At 39.5% G+C, this 16,919-nt stretch overlaps 1 protein-coding gene across 3 annotated transcripts in view; it reads left to right on the top strand.

Moving 5' to 3' along the window:
- The window catches only part of LRP5 (LDL receptor related protein 5), a 170,879-nt gene that overhangs the window by 142,309 nt on the left and 11,651 nt on the right, over positions 1-16,919 (top strand). For 2 of the 3 annotated variants that reach the window (XM_030039100.2, XM_041129178.1), the window contains 5 exons: positions 4,059-4,268; positions 6,459-6,584; positions 9,584-9,820; positions 12,996-13,106; positions 16,009-16,254. In XM_030039100.2, coding sequence (XP_029894960.1) covers positions 4,059-4,268; positions 6,459-6,584; positions 9,584-9,820; positions 12,996-13,106; positions 16,009-16,254 — 930 coding nt within the window. The remainder of the gene's footprint in view (positions 1-4,058; positions 4,269-6,458; positions 6,585-9,583; positions 9,821-12,995; positions 13,107-16,008; positions 16,255-16,919) is intronic. The other variant, XM_030039101.2, reaches the window with a different exon arrangement.

The raw sequence follows: 16,919 nt of genomic DNA, 5'->3' as shown, positions 1-16,919 counted from the left end.
GAGAGGGTTTTGTCTACTGATGAAAGGAAAAGTGCTGTAGGAAGAAATCCAGAAGTAAAATGACAAGACGGAAAAGCTTCATATCTTGCAAGTATTGTGGCTGAAATAGTACCCACAAATGCAAGGGAGAGAGAAGAGGGACCAAAGAACGTTATGAGAAAATCATATGGTTTGGGAGAGGGGGAATGTGCCAGGGAGAAGTTAATGAATTGAGAAGGGAGGACATGATCACTAACTAGTGCTGCTGCTGATAAAAAGGTGGTAGCCATGTAATAGGAAGCCATATTATTTAATGAAGCTGTAGCATACAGTGGACCTAGCTATGCCTAGGTCTTCTACTTATATGTACATAAGCATCCTGTTTTCCCCTTTGATTTAGCATGCATGCAAGGTTGAGTCACAGCTAGCAGATGGGGGTGGGCAGGGGGCATGTGCTTTTTCCTTGTCATGTCACAGGTTGGAAGATGGGCTGTGTCCTTGCATAGTACAGCACAAAATGCAGAGTCTGTTTATTATTGTTTTAGATCTAAGTCTTGAATGAATAAGACCTGACAGTAGGACTTAGGTAAACTCATATATGAACAAATCAGCAGCTAGGCCATCACATGCTGGTAGTAGTGTCCTGTGACTGCAGCTTCCTTTGTACGCATTGTTCCTTTTCGTGACATTAAAACTCCATGTAAGCATGTTTGCATACTGGTTATACATTTTAATCCAATTCTTTGGATGTTTTTACAAGGAGAACCAAGCTTTGTCTGGTTAATATTGAACCAAAGCTTTTAGTGCACATTTATTTGATAGGGTCACAGGTAAAGAATCAAACCCTATAGGTAAGATAAAAGCAGGGGAAAGCTACAGGATTAAAATAAAACAATGTTTATTAACTAGAGGATATGTATCATGTAGCCAGAAACTATGGTTCTATTGCATCCAGCTGAGCTCACTGTAATTTGATTCACTGAGCTCTTGATTTTTTAAATGAGTTAACAGCGTATCTTTATTTTAAAATATTTGGCAGTCTTGCATCACAACTTCAGAAGAAATTTGACAGCCAAAGTTATGTTGGCTTGAATTAGTTCCTCTAAAAAGTATTTTCTGAGCAAAACACTTCAAAATGGGCATATATTAGCAAAAGGATTTTAGCGTAAACTGAGACTGCTGAATAAATTGGACCAAAATTGTGTATAGCATCCTTCATGCCAATTAGACTGCTCTAGACGACCTTATTCCTTTGTAGGCTTGGGGAGATGACGTGGTTATGGAGGTTTCTGAAGCTTGCACTACACCCTGATTAACAGTATCCTACTAAGTCATGGAATAACCTCAGATGTCCAGTGCTTATCTTTCAGAGAAGGATGAAAGAACTGTAAACCTATCTAACAGTTTTCTTTCAAGGTTCTTGAATTTTTCAGTTGGAGTTGTTGATGATTTTTAGACATTCATAAACCATTTGCAAATAACTTGTCTGCCACACCAGTCAATTAAAAAGTAGTGGTTTATATTATTGTTGAAGTGACTGGAAAAGCTATAAAATTGGTGCAGTGAAAACATGCTTTGTTTTTAATTAGACTTTAAATAGAGGAATTGTGTGTCCTTCCAGCTTGATGTTCTTTACATTTAACTATTGATTTCCATCTTGAAAAGACTACACATCTGTTTCATTCTGGGAATCAAAGTATTAAATTACTATGGAAATTCAACACTTCTTTAATTGCAACATGTTTTCTCTTCTTTTTTCTAACCATATCTGTTGAAAATATCCTTTTATTTATTCAGATTGAGTTTTTCATTTTGATCATTCTTCTAAACAAAAATTTGATGGTGTCATCCGGTGCTATAGGTGCCCTTTGCCTCTCCATTTAAAATTATTCATTAATAATTTGGACTGTCATTTACTCAATATCAAATCAAACATAATTATAGTATAGATTAATCACCTTATCCAGTGCTATCTCCAGCAGCTTCCCAAATCACCAATGTTCAGCTTTTTGTAGGTGAGGGAGAAAAAAGATGATGCTTGATGTAAACCCCCAAAAACCATTAAATGTAGCCTGGTTTAGGCCTGGATTTCGAAGGCTGTTCAAACAAGGTAGGATTCTAGCAGGACTGCTAGCTTGCGAGTGTCACCTGACACCTCATGTATTCATGATTTCAGGATGCCTTCAGAATTTCCTTCAGGAAACCAGCTTGCCTTTTATTTCTAAATGGATGAGCAATTTAGCACTTAAAAAATCAAGAAGGCATGGTATCTCGAATGCAGCTGAAAATTGTGCTTTTGGGTCAAAATGTGAGGTTTAGTCTGGCAAAAGGACAGTCATCTTTGAAAATCCAATGTCACTGAGGTTCATAGGAACTAAGGGTGCTTTGCAGGTTGCAGGGCAAATGAACAAAGCGCCCTGTGCTTTGTTCACCAAGAGCCTTCTTCTTTCAAAATCTCTTCTAGTATTTCTAAATTTTAAGACCTGTTTAGGAGAAGACAAAGAACATCTCAGGAACTGCACTGCTAGAGAGTAGTACTAAGGGTCAGGTTTAGTGCCCGTTTATTTAAATTAGTGCAGGTGCATCTATTCTGTTCTTTTACTCTTTACAAGAGTAAAATCCAGTGGTACCTTGGAAGTGTGTACAATAATAGACACATCAGATTACAACCAGGACTGTACTGTCACATAAAGTTCATGCATGTTTCTTCTGAAAATGGAATGAAACAAAGATGTCTTCCTCATTGGTTTGGAAACAAAAGAAATTCAGGGCTAAAGAACTAAAACCCCAATTGCAAGTCCAAGAATTTCTGATCTCTCTACAACTAAATTTGATTTCAATGCGTGCTGTATGTCACAACAGTCAAGCAAGAGTCATTGCAGGTGGTAATTTTATGTGCAAAACTAATAGAATCTGTAATTGAAATAAATGTTACATTCTTATGCTTGGCTGAGCTCTACATAATTTATGCAGCAAATTAGTTGAATCCAGTGCTCATAGCATTTTTATAATGTATCCAGATTTTATAATCTCATTTTGTGTAGATATTCAAAACTTTAATTTTTTAAATGCAAGCAGACGTAAGGTCTTTATTCCAAAATGAAATACAAGAGCAGAAGCACTACATTACAATTTTGTTTTGATTCCTCATTTTTAAAATAAAATATAATCAGTATACATAGGCATACGCAGCCTGAAAATGGTTTCTGTGAATTAACAGAATAATTTGGAATATCTTGTTCACCCTAAACAAGCATAACAAAAGCAACAATTAAATGCTGCTAAGTGTAGGGCAGCACACAGTAGAAGACTGCAAGCAATTAAAGTTAAAAGCAGTTATAAATGCATTTTTACTTAACCTGATTTTTACCTATTGGCTGAGAGCAGATTTTTACACGTTTCTGTAGAGCAGAAAACCTGAGCATTTCACAGTATTCCTGTTTAAGAGCATACTGAGTTACTCAGAGTTTGGGTTTTCTGGTCGGTTACCGAAGAAAAAAGAGAAGGTGAAGAAAGAAGTGTGGCTGTTAGAATAGAGCTTTTCTTTCATGGTCATATCTCTATGGTTGTGATATAGCATATGTCAGGGTTTGTGTACTTGCCTCTTGCTTTGCATGATGAGTGTGTTTTACTTGAGTAATGGCAGTGAAGCTAATTGTTTGTATTTCACTCTTGCTTGTAGATTCCAACAAAGTATACTGCTTGGTGTGTGAATGTATTGTAAAAATTTTGGCCCAGGAGCTGAGTCTGTATCAGTGACACAGGCTTTAGGGACTGCACACAGTTACACGTAATAGAGCATGTCAACACGAGGCTGATTGTGGCTGGCTGACCAGCCAGTGTATGCAAGGATGAGTGATGTTTCATATTGTATCTGCTTGCCCTCATGACATAGCAACTGGTTGCATTTACCTGAGATGAGGCTGAACAAGCAGAGCCTTGGTCTGCATGGACAAATGAAGCCAATGACCATACAGCTAACTATTTTCAGGGTTTGGTTTGGTTTTGGTTGTGTATTTTTTTAAGAAATGAGTTAAAAGTCAACTGGTGTAAATAAAACTAGTCTTTGTTGATTTCAGGTGCTAACCGTGTGACCCTGGAGGACTCCAACATCCTTCAGCCAATGGGACTCACTGTGCTGGGGAATCACTTGTATTGGATTGATCGTCAGCAGCAGATGATTGAAAGAGTGGAGAAAATGAATGGGTACAAAAGGACTAGAATTCAAGGCCGAATTGCTCACCTGACAGGCATTCATGCTGTGGAAGAGCTTGATATGGAGGAATTTTGTGAGTTTTTTTCAATATCTGATATCTGTCACTCTTGGTCACTGTCTCTCAAAGTCCTCATCCAGCTGAATATTGTAATAACATTGCCCAGTGGGCTTCAGGTAAGCCATGGAGTTCTTTCAACTTGGCCAGTCGGGATTCTAGAAGAGGAGGAGAAACAAGTTCCTCGTTCTTGTCCAGAGGAGTATTTCTGCACAGCCAGAATATGTGATTTCATGGCACTTAGTTATCTGCTTTGTACACAGTCGCATGATACTGATTCACTCTAAAAGCTACTTATAATTATGGTTGTTAATTTTTTAAGTACAACCAAGTAATAAGACTTGGAAAAACCTTTAAAAGGAAAGAAAAGGATTGTACTTGCCTTTTCTCCAGGGGTTTCAGACCCCTGTGTAAAGCATGACTGGTTTGACTCAGCACATCGATGATGTAAAAGCCTCCAGGGAGGGAGGGAGAATGGGCAGGAAGCTCCTACAATGAATTATTGTGGATGTGGAAATTCTCTCCCATCAGAGGTGGAGCCATTTTAGGTGCTCCCTTCTGAAAGGGCTCATGCATGCAGGACTTTCTTTTTCTGGACTGGTGGTCCAAGTTCCTGTGGTCTCAGGGATAGTGCAGAAACCTCTTAAAGTAGTCGCTCCTCAAAGTGACCAAGCTACAGCTCCTGCTTAACAGGAATATAAAAGAGAATATAAGAGCACAAACAAGATGTGGGAAACAGAGGGCTAATCACAGTGGCCTCTTTAAACTTTGTTGCCTGTGATGAGCTGTCTTTTATAGGGAGGGTACATTTCTGTATAATGCTTTAATTTTCAGAAGAAATTATTCCATTTTGCAACCCTCTGTGCCACTTACATTAGTTTCTGTGATAGCTGAAAGTATTTTCAAACTTGCCTATGTGGGTAAGCTGTTACAAATAAGGGAGTGTAAGTATTTAAACTGTAGTAGGTTCTATGTGCTAATCCTCATCCAGATGTTTTTTTTTTCTTTCACAATAGCCAGTTTTTCTTCTGTGCCATTTCTCATATTTTTAGTATATTTCAAACATAATACTGAATAATGGAAAAAGAATTTTTTAATTCTCAGCACTGTTAAAAAAAAAAGATTACTTTATATCCCATGTGTTTTTTAAAAATGTTTATTTTTTATGGTAAGAGTACTGTTCTAAGTCACACTGAAAGGAATCACCTTTTGCAGCAGAAAACTGTCCTACGTAGGTGACTTCTGATACAAGAGGCAAGTAAAAACACATATGCACATGTGAATGCCCACACAAGTATACATGCATGCACTTTTTCTGCTAGCAACCCATGCCTCAAACAGTAGTGTCTCCAACACTGTATTAAATTAATTAATTTGTTAAAGCTGAAAGCAGGTCACTGAGAAGCCTGGACAGATACTATTTCTTCCCTGTGGAAATTCTTCGTCCTTCCTAGTAGTAAAGAATGCATTGATCAGCAGGATCACAAATAACCCAGGCTATAGCCCCACAGATCACTCCAGCAGATGCTCAGCTGTCAGCTGGAATAAGCAGGCAGGAGACTGGGTCTCTTCTTATTGGGCTGGGGTCCTCAGACAGTGACCTCACTTCTCTGTGCCTGTTTCTTATCCACCTAATGTTCATTTAGAGTAATTCTATTAGGAGCACTCAGGTATTCAGTGCTTCTGGGTAACTGATTTGGGAACACAACCATGTAGCTTCCTATCTTTTAAAAAAAAAAAAAATCAACTCTGTGTGCTTATATTGCAGTTTTGTGAGTAACAGGGAAGTGGAGAGGCTACATATTAGCTCTGTAAGATTAAAGGAGAATTCCTGAGGATTTTGGGTGTTGGTATTCTTCAGCGACATATGTTAAGGAATGCAGGTGGGATGTCTAGGTATGCTGTAAATGCGACCTTCTCAAATCTGCCTTCTCATTCCTCTTCACCTGAGCTCCCAAATTCTTTTTAGAAGTCCTTTAAAGGTCTCCATATCACTGTGACTGGGAGAAACATAGTCCTCATGAAGTAGTAAATCAGCTTTTGAGCACTGAACTGAAAATCCTGCATTTATCTTCGTATTAATTTGTAGTGAAATCTTGTTTACTCAAACAGAAGTGGTTTGTGAGTAGTTTTGTGAGTTTGCCCTAGCTAGGAGTAGTTACGATTTCTTTTATGCTGTCTAATACTCTTTTCTGTGTGTTTCTCCAGCTGTCCATCCATGCTCCCGTGACAATGGTGGGTGTTCACACATATGCATTGCCAAAGGGGATGGGACTCCAAGATGTTCATGCCCCGAGCACCTTGTGCTTCTACAGAATCTCTTAACATGTGGAGGTGTGTGATGTTTAACAGTACTGCTAAGCACTTTACATCAAAAAAGATGGGGGTTGAGGTTGCATTCCAATCCAAAATGTGGATTTACACAGAGTGTTTTCCTACACATGGTGTGTTGCATCATGTGTTAAATTGACCTTCGATTCTTCTACCAGCTGTTTGCTGCTTCAGTTTTGGGATGTATGTGAGTTTCATTTTGAGCAGAATATTCTTGTTTGACCTTAAAATACTTGCATCTTCTACTGAGATTTTTATAAATGTATGATGTGACAGGTTTATGCTTTAAACAAATGCTTATAAGATGATGTTGCATCAATTTGTGGTGACCTAGCAGCAGAAATTGTGCATATGATTCCCACAGTGTGATACCGCAGTCTTTTAAATTAAATTGGCCTCATAACATTAAACATTGTACTGTCTAGTTATGAAATGTAGGCCAAAAGCTCCATTGCAATCCTTTTTAATTAAGGTAGCTCTCCTCTTTCCACATGGTAGACTTTTTCTTTAGACTTTCCTTTCACAATCCCAGGATTTTTGAAAATTGTAACATTAAACTTGCAGAGGGGATTAAAAACAAAACAAAAAACCATTGTTTCTTTTTGGGAGGCATCATATCTTAAATCGTTTGGCTCTGTTGGTCCTCTTGACTTCTTTTTATGTATTCATTTTGCTGTGGATTTCATTTTCTGGCTGAACTCTGACCTCCCATGGGACAGTCATTTCCATTATAAACTGTTTTCTTTCCCATGACCACAACATGCTATGTGGTTTTAGAATAGCGGTGGTTACATCTGCGGGGGGGGAGGAAATCAATCTACTTATATTTCTTGCTGTACTGTTGTTGCACAACATGGCCAACAAGAGATTATTACGTCCCACTCCTTTGTTATCTTCAGCTATAAATCTAAAAATTAAGAGGCTTCCATTTTAGTGTCTCTTTTTATTATTCTAATCCTTCACTAAGCCTGCAACAGCTTTTTAACCTATCTTGTCTGCCATAGTAGCAGCCAATAGCCAGTATTTCAAAATAGATTAATAGGTATTTTGGCTGGAGAACATTTGTCCATGTACCCTTATGAATGCTCTTGACAAGCTTTTAAATGCAAGCTTGTGCCTGCCAAGTGCAACCATAATGCAACATTAAACATGGCTCTAAATGCAGAAGTAGTAATCTGTCTGTTGAATTATCTAAACAGCACACTAACATCAAAATTTAATTCAAGAATTATCTTAATGTGTGTATCTGGCATCTTTATCTTACCTACAGCTGTCAGGTCACTGGCTACGTTTTTAATTCTCATATTGCCACACCAAATAATCATAAGTCAGAAACTTAAAAATCATAAAAATTTGAAAAATTGGATTAATTTGGATTTTTATTTACATTTTGCTTTCCAAGCTCTTGACTATACTTGAGTCTTGTTCTTGAACATTTCTCCCTAGTGAAGGAACGACAGCAGCACTTTAAAAATGGTTTGCATGTAATTGCATAGCTCTAGGATCTGTAACACCTCCCTCAGGAGAAAAATACTCATACAAAAGTCTTGTTATTGGTTACAACTGAGAAGCTTTCCTTATACTGGGTTCTTTGCGAAGTCCATTCCTGAGCCTGAATGTTAATAAAAGCTCATTGGGTTTCCAGAGGGGTGTTACCATCCAGTGTCAGAGCACACCTCCAGCTTGCTCAATATTGTTGTCATAGACAGGGTATGATGTGGTACTCTGTTAATCCAAGTGGTAAAGCATCTCAGAGCATTAGCTGGCAGCAGCAGCTGTGGGGATTAGTGACTGCCTGTGTCAACTGATTTAATTACATCACAGGGATTTGACCCAGCAACTTTTGAAATCAGTGGAAATGTATGTTTGCTGCAGCAGTGTTTTGAGATGGCCCCCTCATTTTGAACATAACTAACTGCTACTGATAACACCTGAAGGGACTTATACATTGACTGTTTCTTTCATTGGTACTAATGGTGAAAAAGTGTATGCTAATTTGCTGTATTTAAGAATTAGGAGCATTTTTTTCAATAGATTCTTGATCTGGATTGTCTTTGTCTTTTGACATTCTGAAGAAAGCAACTGTGAATGCCTTATTACAGCATAACTGTTGCATCTCTACATGAGGTTCTAGCTGCTGCTTAATGCTATCAGTGTGTGATTGCAACTTGAGCAATAGTGTGGATGTGGAATGGATTGATGCCAGGATCTTGGGGTCCATGAAAAGTCAAATTTGAAAGAAGTCCCAGCATTCTTAGGCCCAACAAATATAAAAATGGCTGTGCACAAGGTCCAGTGTTCTGTCTCTGACTGTAGTGAAAGAATATGAGATCAGGGCAGGCCTACAGTGCTCCTCAGACTGCTCTCTGAACCTCCACTAACCTGCAGCCCAGAGACTTTCCAGCAAGAGGACTTAGCTTAATGTTGAACAGGCCTTTACAGATACTTTTTCTCCATTCATATTTTTCAATTCATATCTGACTCGGAAATTTTTTTGTGGAGAAACCACTGGAAAAATAGAGAAACAGATATTGTAGAAGCCAATGTTACGTGTTTTAGGTGTACTCATTGCCAATTAACCCAATGCGCCAGTTTTTTTAATGAAGAATTGTTCCAGGCTAATATAATTGCAGGGATTAGAATTGTGTAGAATGTGGTTTGCAATCAGAAATTGAGTATTCATTTGAATTTATGTGTACGACAGTGTCTTCCGAAAGGTGGCTGTTAGAGCCAAAGTATTTGTAGTTCCTGTCCTTTGTTCAGTGCTTGCCTGCTAGAGTATGCTTCTTCAATTAGCATGCATCCAGGTTTTGTTTTGAAGTTGGCAAAATTTCATTCCCTATCCAAAATCATGTTTTCCTCTTTGCTGGAATCTTAATATTGTCACAGAAGAACTTCAGTCCAGACATGTGTGTTTTTCTTGAAAAAGTCCGTCACATTTTTACTCTGTTGTAAGAGCTAAAATTGAATATACAAATGTGATTTGTTTTCTCTTTCTCCAGAACCTCCAACTTGTTCCCCAGACCAGTTTACCTGTGCAACTGGAGAGATTGACTGTATCCCAATGGCATGGCGGTGTGATGGATTTCCAGAGTGTGATGACCAGAGTGATGAAGATAGTTGTCCCATATGCTCTGCATCCCAGTTCCAGTGTGAGAAAGGACAGTGTATCGATGCACACTTGCGGTGTAATGGAGAAATTGACTGCCAAGATAAATCTGATGAAATGGACTGTGATAGTAAGATTAGTTTTCCTGAACTCATGGTTCTAACATAAGCATCCATTTTTTATTCTAACTGTTCTAGATATATATATATATATATATATATATGATTTTTAATTTCAAATGGGGAAAATTAACCCCATGGTTAAAGCCTTAACCATAAGCCTAACTAATCTATCCACTGATTCTATTTTTCTTTCCCTCTTTCTTGCTCAAATTAAACTTCTCTGTAGCTACATAAATTGTTGACCATGTAACTATAGATGTGGGGGAGGTTGGGGAGAGTATCTTTATTCCATATTCAGAATGAAAACAGGAAAGAAACTGGCAGAACTTACCACATGCTTTTTTTTCCTGCATAATTACCATTTTGGCTTGCACTGTTTCCACGGTGTTCACTTCACCTTTGGACAGTGGTCACTGCAAGGTGCCACAGGGAGGAAGAGGTGGATTAATCCTGTGGCTGAATTTGCTGTTCTGAGAGTTCACTCTTAGCAAGCTGATGCTTATAATCCTGGATGTACCTTTCTGTGAAAAATCCGGGGAATGATGTCCAAGGAACTCTTGCTGCTGCAGCTGCTTTGTATGCAGTCAGCCGTAGGATCTGGGTCCAAGAGAGAAGCATGAATGGGTGCATTTGCGTCATCCTTTGGGTGATGGGAAAACTTGCATAGTCTGTGTCTAGTGTCAAGGCATAGCTGAAACAAGACACTTTACTATGATCTGGCACCATGGCTTCTTATTGCTGTACAAAATTTCAGGAGCTTATTCAGTAGGGTGTCTCTTGTCTGTGAAGCCTCAGGACCCTTGGCTCTACCCACTTAGTGGCTAACCATTGCCTCTGGACCAGCAGGGTAGATTTTTGTGGACATTTCAATGAGCAATTTTGTGGATTTGCAATGTCTTCTGTAACTCTGAGCCTGGACACCAGAACACCAGTACCTTCTCTGCAAACAAGGAGCATCAGCCATGTCTAAGTTCCTGTCTTTCTTGTGGGAGGTGGTACTTACTACTTGTACTGCTTCCTCAAAAGGCTCTGCTTTGCCCACCACACAGCCCATATGCAGTGTAATGGTGCCATTACCATTCCACAGAGTCAAAGTGGAAAGTGCATTTGGTCATCTCCATGTGAAATGGTGGGCACTGCTAAGCAAACAATCACAATGTTCCTGGCCTCGTACGAACTGTAGGCACCTGCGCTGCCCTGCACAGCCCCTTTGAGGGCACAGATGTGCCTTCCAGTCTGGTCTAGAATAGTTGAAGACGCGTTTCTTCAGCGGTTGAATGCTCAGTGGTTGTATGCCTAGTCCTCTGCAAGCACTTGGGCCACCCAAGACTGGACTTTTGTCCAGGATGCTGTCTGACACTTCCCTAGAAGGGCTATGAACATACTCAGTGTCCAGGCTTAGACTGAGGGAGATGTGGCAAACATGGCCTCTATTCCTCAGGAATCTTTACAGGCCAAGGCCTGAGTGGGTTCCTAAGAAAAATAAAACCGATAGGCCTTTCTCATCCCTTAGCATGTGTCAGCCTATAACCCACTGTGTTTCGGGAAGAGAAGGTGGCATATAGTACATTCTTGTTCTTTATATGAGGTTTATTAAAGTGGTGAGGCTAACTGGGCTTAACAGAACTTTCCTACTATACCTCATGCATCAGAGGAATTGCCTTCTGGTCAGAGCAGTGGTAATCACTGCCTTTCCATAGGTCTGAGTTCAATGCCTTGATTCTATCAGAAGCTGTTTCTCCTGTCTCCTGGTTTCCCAAGGCATGCTTTTGGAGAGTTGAATCTGAAACATTGGCACAGGGGTTGCAGACTATGACTGGAAGTGGCCAAAGAAATGTCCCTGGATATGTTCATGGTTCTTGTCCCACATCTTCAATCAAGACTGTGCCTTTCATCTTCTTGAATTTATTGTGGCATTGCTAGTTGGTCCTCTCATACCCAGTGGAAGTCACAAGGTTAACAGTCTTGATATTGCAACTGGATTACCATGCCACTGAAGAAACTTCGTCTCCTGTACAATACAGGTTCAGTTCTCCAAGTTGTCCGTTGCTGCATCAAGAAGAAACAAGGAGTCCAGCAAGGCAGGACAGCAACAGAAGATACGGCACGTAAGAAGGGAAAGGATATTAAGACAGAAGTCTTGATGGAAGACAAAGGAGCAGCAGACAGTTACAAGAATAACTAGAGGGCTGGTAGTCACTGGCAAATAGGAAGGTGCACACAGAACTTGGCCCTTCTCATAGTGCAAGAACCTAAGTGGTATGGTGGGAGCTCTAAGATGCTTTTAGAGCATTCTATCAATATGTGTGTGTTCTGTATGCACTGTAGGACCTTGTGGAACTGTATGCAACTTACTGGGGGCATAACAGTCCAAATCAGGAGCTGCTGCATTTGGAGCTTCTAGCTAAGTTTTTTCTCCGTAGAGAATTTAGTTCTCTTACACAAAATCTGCTCTGCAAACTGGACCATGGCAAAGTAAGTATGGCTATTCAGAAGGTCCACTTCACAACACCACCAGTGCTGTAATCCAAAACATGAACGTGGGTCTTCTCCTCCAGAAGAAAAGAACCTTTCTTCTTTTTGCATTGAATAACCTACACTGTGAGCCTTCCAGGATTGATGGTTACTAGCCCTCGTAAGACAGTTTCTTTACTGATAATTTAATATGCTTTGACTTGACAGAGATTCCAAAGTTAATTAACAAGTTGGTTTTGCTGAAACAGAGGCTTCTGAATATAGATAAGAAATTTAGCAGTTATTTGCAACGTTATATTATACAGGGCTACATAAGATAGTATAGCCTATATAAGGTTTTATAATATGCCGAGTTACTACATTTTGTTAACATGTCAGGTGATCAGCTATACTTTGTTAGTTATTGTAAAAGATTCTTGCTGATTTGATCCTAGGTTTGCCCCAACAGGACTGATTTGACAAAGGATGGGGAATTACTGGGATCAGAATTTTATTTTAGCCCTACTGGGTAGCATGTATAACAAGAAGGAAGAATCAGAGAAATGCAGACTTGCATTTTACCCACAGCAGCAAAGCAGGTGTTCTGGTGCCTACCTGGTCATAATATAAAATGCACAGTGGCTTCATGTCTCACTTCTTTTGGTTTTCTTAAGATGCTCAAACGCTCCCGTGCAAGTAGTACTTAATCTTTTCTTTCTTTCTGTGCAGCAATTTGTCTACCCAATCAGTTCCGATGTGCAAGTGGCCAGTGCATCCTCCTGAAGCAACAGTGTGACTCCTTTCCAGATTGCATTGACGGTTCTGATGAGCTTATGTGTGGTGAGATGTCTTTCCTTGAGATTCAAGTGCTGTGTTTAGGAGTAATGTCCTCCATCCCTATGCAGACCCCCAGTCTTTGCATAGTAATATTCTTTCAGGGAAGCCCAGTGAATCTTGGCCAAATACTCTCACAGTTGTATTTGGCTGCTAAATATAGTCATGCTTTTCCATTGGTCTGTGTGGCAAAAGAGTGTGAGCTTGCAGCATGTTGTAGCAAGTCTGTAATGCTATTATTCCAGGTCATGCAGGAGCAGCAGTAGTGAAGATGAACTGAAAACCCACTGTTAACTTCAAGCTAGTTCTAAAATGCTGTTTGGGATACAACGCTGCCTTGTTTAGATGGGCGTTCAGACCTATACCCAGAGGGACCTGATTCTACTATGCTCAGGACCTTGGAACTTGCAGAGCTGCTGCTAAGCTTGGCGTGGCTTTTAAAAATGCACAGCCCTATCCACTGCAATTACAGGGTCAAGCTGGGGGCTAATTATGTGGAGGAACTAAAATGCAATGAGCAAGTTCCACAAGAGACCACAAGCTGGTCTGTTAAAGTGCAGGTAGGAAAAGAATATAAGGAAAGACCTTGATTTTTTCTGGGTGAAATGTTACTTTGAATTCTCATGGCAGTAGGTATATGCAAGTTACAGGCATACAGATGGTAGTTGCTGTATTTAGTCCTTAGTGTGTTCTGTTATTTTGCAGTCCAAAGTGGACAGTAACTTACTTGTGCTCTGCTTGCAATTTCCCTCTTTTTGCACCATTGGGGTGACTAGTGCATGAAGTTTTCGGGCAATGGGGCAGATAAAGGGAGCATTTAGTAGCTCACAAGTGGTTTAGCAAAGTAGTTGGAACGTAGCATTTTAGAACAAAAGCAAATAGATGTGCCGATCTGTCGGTAGTTCATTCTGAACAAATACCTTGTGTTGGGTTTGTGTAGAGAAACACTGCACTTTGCTTAGTAATGTTACCTATAGGACCTTGGCTAATTGCAAGGTGTTTAATATCTTAGAGTCTTGTCAGGTTTTAAAGCACCAGTTGTCAGAAGCTGTGCCACTGATGGGGTGAGAGGAGGGGTCACCAGGTCTGGTCAGGGTAACCTTGTTTCTTCCTTCCATCCTCATGGTGGGAGCAAGTGTATTTCATGAGCAAGAATGGTGAAAGGAGCCGGAGTAGTGAATAGAAGAAAAGGCTTAAAGAATGGCGACAAAAACTGTTTAGCCGTTCTGGTGGAAATTTCAGACTGAACATGCTTGTCCTGCTTCTCCCACACCTTCCATTTATCTCTCAGCTCTCGCCCAGTTCCCCTAATTCCCTGGATAATGTAAAGCCACTTCTTCCTTTTTTTTTTTTAGTTTATTTTCTTTGTGCACTTGGCAAACTTTTGTGCTGCCAAGTTAATGCAGCCGTTTCCTGTTTGCACTTTGGCTCCAGTCCTGCAATTAGGTCTTCACTGATTTCAATGTGTCTTTATGTAGACATAAGATCATCTCCTCCGGAGTCTCTTTGTGGAACAGAGCATTCTGTGGTTTCTTGCTTGACTGAGGGCAAGAACTGAAGTAGGGAATAAAAATGATTGCTACTTTCTAGATAAGGATCTTGCATTCAAAAGAAGCTAGGTTTAACCAAAATGAGAATTGTGTGTTTTAATTTAGCTAATTTGGGAACATGTTTTAATTTTGGCTTTGCTTTTTTCTGGTATCATATCTGAACTAATCTGACTATTTGAAAGTTAGAGCCTTAGCTGACATAAGATTTGTCATGCACTAATAAGTGTGAAAAGTAGATAAAGACTTTAAGACTGAAATGAACTCTTGATGCTAAGATGTTAAGAGTTTATTTCTAGATCTTTGTATTTTGTTTATCTTCCCTCTCAAATTTTTGTTGTTTTTCATTCCCTTCCACTGAAGGGAATGAAACCAGAACCACTGGAGAAAAATTTCATGAACTGAAGGCCATTTCACTTCTTACAACTTCATTAAAGGGGGAAAGGGCTATATAGTTTGATCTGAACATGTAAAATTGATAGGCTTTGGCCAAGATTATTTTCATTTTTTTCAATTTATGAATATATGTATTTGTGTATGTAAAAAAAAATCATAAATGTTGTGTGAATCATGGCAAAAATAATTTTCACTGAAGAATGTCATATATGCGAAAAACATAGAGGTGTCAGGTTTATTTGGCAAAAATTTTGAATGTGTTACCCATAATCGGGGAGGTGTGATACGTAGCTCATCCCAAATACAGCAGCACTTTTTATTATTTAACATTGGGCTATACAGGGGAAGAAGAAATAAGAAGTAGAAAGTATTTGGGATATTCTGGACTGTGTTTTCTTTCCAATTTGTTAGGGTTTTTTTTTAGAAATCAAGTCATATTTTAGGAAGGAAGAGTATTCTGTTTTAGGGCCTATATTAGCTAGGAAGACATCCACTGCTTAATACATATGGTAGCTTCCCTACTGGTAAAACGTTTTAATTTTTTAATGTTATTGCTAGCCCAAATGACTTTTGAGGGAGCAGATGCCTCTCTGATTAAGGACTTCATGTTTTCAAGTGTCCTATATCCTTAACCCGTAGACTTTGTGGGGGCAAGAAAAGGAAATTTTCTAGCCTGTTGTTATATCAAGATGATAAGTAATCCTGTTACAAGATGAATTGCTAGACAGAAAGGAGAGTACCTTGCTAATACTGCTTTATGTACACAGAGGGGAAGAGGAGGCGTGAAGTCTTGTGCATTGAATCAGAATATACGGAGTTACAGATGCCTGAGTTTGATGCAGATACTTTCAGAGACACTGTGTGAATGACTGTGAGCTGACTGATTTGCTACATGAGCTCCAGAACAGCAACATATATATTGCTCCATGTTTAATGACCTCTATTATCTTCTCCTCTCTTTCCAGAAAAAACAAAGCCAGCCTCAGATGAGTCACAGCCACACAGTAGTGCCATCGGTCCTGTCATTGGTATAATACTGTCACTTTTTGTCATGGGAGGAATGTACTTTGTTTGCCAGCGAGTCGTGTGTCAGCGCTATGCTGGGCCAAATAGTCCTTTTCCACATGAGTATGTCAGTGGCACGCCTCACGTCCCTCTTAATTTTATTGCTCCAGGAAGTTCTCAACATGGCACTTTTACTGGTAAGGATGGTAAGAACCTTGCATCTAATCAGTACCGTTACATTGTCTGGATTTGGAGTTTTACAGGTAATTAAGAGTGCTAGATGCACAGTTTTCAAAAAGCAGAAATTAGATGTTGTTGATCTGCTCAGTGGTTTTGGTATAAATCTTGTCATTTGGATCAGATACGCAAAAATTGTTAGATGCATTTCATCAGGCATCTTGCCAGATTTTCAAATGCAATTTTCGTGCTAGGCTGCATCTGCACAGGTATCTATCTTTTTGATATAAGATCTACACTATTTTGCCAGTGAAAATATCCTCTTTAAATAGTTCATTCTGGTGTATGTAATAAAGCCTGGGTTTTGCATAGTACTTGCAAAACACTATAAAGGCCTGCAAAACACTATAAAGAGTAGTGAACCACATGCAATATTGGAAACTAAGAATGCACGTGCCATTCAGTGTTCTAGTGAGGGCTCTGTTGAGTTTTTCTTTGTGTCTTGTACTCAGATGTCCTTGTGTCCGTCCTGTCCATCAAAGGTCTTTACGCAGTTTTGTCCTGTCTGCTCCGGATGGATAAGCTATTCCACAGTGGAAAGAAGCAGAGGAGAGAAGTGAAGCAGCTTAGTTTACTATAATACAAAAAAGCAGGGGATAGACATCCCTTCCCCAAAGTTACAACAGCAAATGTG

The sequence above is a fragment of the Aquila chrysaetos genome, chromosome 16 (genome assembly GCF_900496995.4).
Source record: "Aquila chrysaetos chrysaetos chromosome 16, bAquChr1.4, whole genome shotgun sequence".
Classification (NCBI taxonomy): domain Eukaryota; kingdom Metazoa; phylum Chordata; class Aves; order Accipitriformes; family Accipitridae; genus Aquila; species Aquila chrysaetos.
Note: the sequence above shows the minus strand (reverse complement) of the source record. Positions and strands in the feature narration are given on the sequence as shown.